General features: G+C 37.4%; 1 protein-coding gene across 1 annotated transcript; it reads right to left on the bottom strand.

Annotated features, from left to right (window-relative positions):
• Window positions 1–1,281: 1,281 nt before the first annotated feature.
• Window positions 1,282–3,420, bottom strand: LOC114306666 (protein SHORT-ROOT). Its single transcript, XM_028251944.2, has one exon. The coding sequence runs from the start codon at window positions 2,959–2,961 to the stop codon at window positions 1,495–1,497; it is 1,467 nt and encodes a 488-aa protein (XP_028107745.1). The 5' UTR covers window positions 2,962–3,420; the 3' UTR covers window positions 1,282–1,494.
• Between the last annotated feature and the right edge of the window lie 399 nt (window positions 3,421–3,819).

Raw genomic sequence — 3,819 nt, 5'->3', positions numbered from 1 at the left:
AAGTGATAATTAATTAAGTCCGTTTGATAATCATAATTGATATCACTTAAAAATTTAAGTGCCTCTTAAAATATAGATTAAAACTTAAGAAAATTTTATATCATGTGAAACTTACTTAATTCTAATTGAATTTATAAATTTTAAATATAAACATTAGTATACACTATTACAAACTCACTACCACCACCATCATCATGCCGCCACCACCACCGCCACCACTACCACTGTCACCGCCACCACCGCTACCACACTCACTACCTCTACCACCATGACCACCACTACCATGCCCGCCACCACCACCACCACCACCACCATCATACCATCACCACCACCATTACTACCACTATCACAATATAAAAACTGAAATATATAATTTTAAATAATGAATTTTAAATTTAATCTTATACATATCAAATAATTTATTTTTATTCAGTATTTAAATTTTTATCAAACAACTTTTTAATTTAAAAAATTAAGTATTCAGTTTTCAATATTTAATTTTCAATCTTCAGTTTTCAATTTTTAACTTTATCAAATAGCACCTTAGAGTATCTCCACAATATTTTCTATTTATTTATTTATTATTATTAATTTTTTAACAATAAAAAGAAATTTTCATTTCTCAAAATGGAGAGTTAATTTTTTTTTTTTTCCATTAAGAACTCCAACAATGCTTCTTTGTTCCCTAAATGTAGAGAGCCAGAATAAAATAATTTATAATAGAAAGTGGGATAGAGAGGGTTTTTTTTTTTTTTTTTTTAAAAAAAAAAAAAAAAAAACTAAAAGTGGGATAGAGAGTTTGTTGAGTGTATTTTGAATATTTGCTAGTCTATTGAAGTTAAGGAAAGAAAATACAAATACTATGGAAGGTGATCTTACATGATGGTTTTTGACATATTTATATAGGAGTCATGAGTTATGAATATTTTTAGTTATTAGTTAATTGTATAATAACATAATGCTCAACACAATTATAGAGTGATTTGGAAAAAGTAAATTGTTTACGTTTCAAGTTAATTCTTTTTAGTAAATTCAACCAATTTATTTTGATAAACTTATCGGCTCAGCTAAGCTAACCTGATAAAACACTCTACTCTAATCGTATTTATCTTGTGTTGATGGGCTCGACTTCTCTCCACATAATAGTCTCTCCAATTGAATTTCGTTTTAGTGAAAATATCTCTATCAAATTACAAGTGTCAGCTAAAAGGGTCATGTTTTTAGTGTTTGAAATAGTCTAACAAACAAAGACACGACACGACACCACACTTGTAAAAAGAATTTAACAAAATTCAAAATCAAACCAATCTTTTTTTTTTTTTTTTTTTTTTTTTACCATAATAAAACGAAAATAATCACAAATGAGAATATATTACTTCACTTTCCAATATCTAAAACCATTCCAACAAATCCACCCACAAAACTCCACCACCCCACGCACGTGCCAAGAAAATCCACACACGTGTGACCCACCACCATTTGTGGCGGTCACAATCAAGAAGGCCTCCATGCGCTAGCCCACACCACCGGCTGATCCCTCCACACCAAGAACATTCCGGCGATCTCATCGGAACACTGTGTCATTGCCCAACCCTCCTTATACCTCCTCAAGAGAGCCCTCACATCATCACACACTTCATCACTCAACAAAACTGGCCTAAACCCACCACCATGCAGCCTCCTCGACCACCTCGCCGCCGTCTCCCTCCGCTCTATCGACTCCTCCGCCCGACACGCCACCAGGTCCACCACCGCCCTCCCCGCCACCCTTTCCAAAATCAACTTCTCGTTGCTTGTCTTAGGAAAGCTGTCTTCGAGGGACTCCAAGTAAACCCTAAACCATCTCAAACATTGTTGAAATCCATTAACAAAGTCTAATCCATCCACACCCACATCGAGATCGGCTTCTTCTTCGACCACAGTCATAATTCTGGGTTGCAGACTTCGAAACAAAGATATCAAGACGTCACGGCGGTTAACGGAGCGTAGAGCGCCGATACAATTCACGGCGAGAGCTTCGTCATCTTTGATATTCAATTGACCTAAACTCAACTCGGATAGATCGCCGGAGTGGTGTACTACGTTGAACTTAAAAGGAACACCCATGAGTCTAGCGAACTTTTCCATTCTAGTTCCGATCTCTTTCATCACTTTTTGCACCGCCGCCGAGCCGCCGCCGCTGAGCACGGTGGTGAGACGAAGGTGCGGTGTTTCGTCGTTTCGTGTCGCCAACGCTTCGAGCAGAGTGGGCCATTGCGTGCAATAAGTGTTGCTAATATCAATTATATGAAGCTTTGTTTCGCCTTCGAAAGCGTCCATGATCGCAGCATTGCAAGCGACATGGCCGAAGGTAGTCCAAGGGCTCACTTCTTGAAATTTGAGTACTGTTTTTCTTGTCGAATCGAAAGAGCAAGTTTTTTCCGAAGCGGAGATCAGAGTCCGGTGGCACTTCTCGCCGGAGTCAGTCATGCGGCTGAACAAGGCTTGGAGGAAGTAATAAGCTAGCTTTTGATCCGTGTCACCGTAAGGCGATCCGAGCTCGTTGAGCATCCACATAAGTTGTTGGACTCGAACACTGTTCTTATTAGCAATAGCTCTTGCAGTTTCAAGAAGAATATCGGATGCCCATTTGTTGGTGCCGGAGATGGAAGAAGCAAATTCGAGGTTTAGGTCTCGGGCGGGGGAGAAAGAGAAATCGGCTGATTCGAAGGGGTGGTGGTGTGGTGGTGGTGGAGTGGTTGTGGTGGTGGTGGTGGAGAGTTGTTGGTGGTGGTGGTAAGGGTAGTAGTGCTTAGAAGAAGAAGAAGAGAAGCCATCTTCATCCATGAAATTGTTGAAGCATTCTTCTTCTTCTTGATGATGGTGGTTTTGTTGTCTAGAAGATCTAGAACTGCTTGACGTTCTGCTGGAGTTGAAGGACTGATCAGATTGAAGACTGACTAGTCTAAACAAAGTATCCATTTAACCCACATAAGCACTGTAAGCTCTTTGGACACAAAGTGATGGGTTATGTTGTCTGTGTTTTTAAGGGTGAATTGGGATAGAGAAAATGATTAAAAGGAGTGAGGATCTCCAAGTTGGATTTTAGCTAAACATAATTAATTAGAGAGAGAGAAGGGATTAAGTGAGTGAGGATTAAGTTTTCTTTTGATGTAATCGATGAGAGGAATTATATATGGCGGTGAAGGGAATTGTTTGCTTTCTTGTTCTTTGAGGCTGTCTTTTTAAAGTTGGGAGGGATTGATTGAAGCTTTTTCTCTTAAAACTTGGAAGGCGGAATGGACTAGGGGTGCGTAGAAATGGAATTCCGTCTGACAAAGGATGTAAAGAATGAGATAAAGAGGCCATGTAGATCGGGAGGTTATTTTGGTATATACCATTCAATTTGGCCCCCTTTATAAATACTCTATTTTAGTAGTTTTTTTAATTTTTTGCTTACTTTAATTTGATTAAAAAATCATGTTTAGAATGATAGTTGATCTTTTTTTTAGTAATTGATTTGATAATTGTAAGAAAAAAAAGTAAAATAATTATAATTTTAATGTGATATTTTATTTTATTAACTATTTTAACTATTTTTATTTTTATTAACTATTTTAACACAAATCAAATTACCTAAACAGGGGAAATGATTCAATGTTCTCGGAGTACCACGTGTCTGTACTCTTTAACCAATCATCATTCAATATGCCCCTTCATGTTCCTCATTTACCAAGCACAATACCCCCATCTACCATTCTCTCTACCAATCATAATATTATAGAACACCACGTGTCTATATTGTGAAATTATTAAATAATTACCTCTAAACAGAGACAA

Source organism: Camellia sinensis, chromosome 4 (genome assembly GCF_055761805.1).
Source record: "Camellia sinensis isolate YWXY chromosome 4, ASM5576180v1, whole genome shotgun sequence".
Lineage (NCBI taxonomy): Eukaryota > Viridiplantae > Streptophyta > Magnoliopsida > Ericales > Theaceae > Camellia > Camellia sinensis.
Note: the sequence above shows the minus strand (reverse complement) of the source record. Positions and strands in the feature narration are given on the sequence as shown.

Excerpts from the sequence above, each read along its gene's own strand:
- LOC114306666 (XM_028251944.2), bottom strand. The coding sequence starts at position 2,961 with ATGGATACTTTGTTTAGACTAGTCAGTCTTCAATCTGATCAGTCCTTC.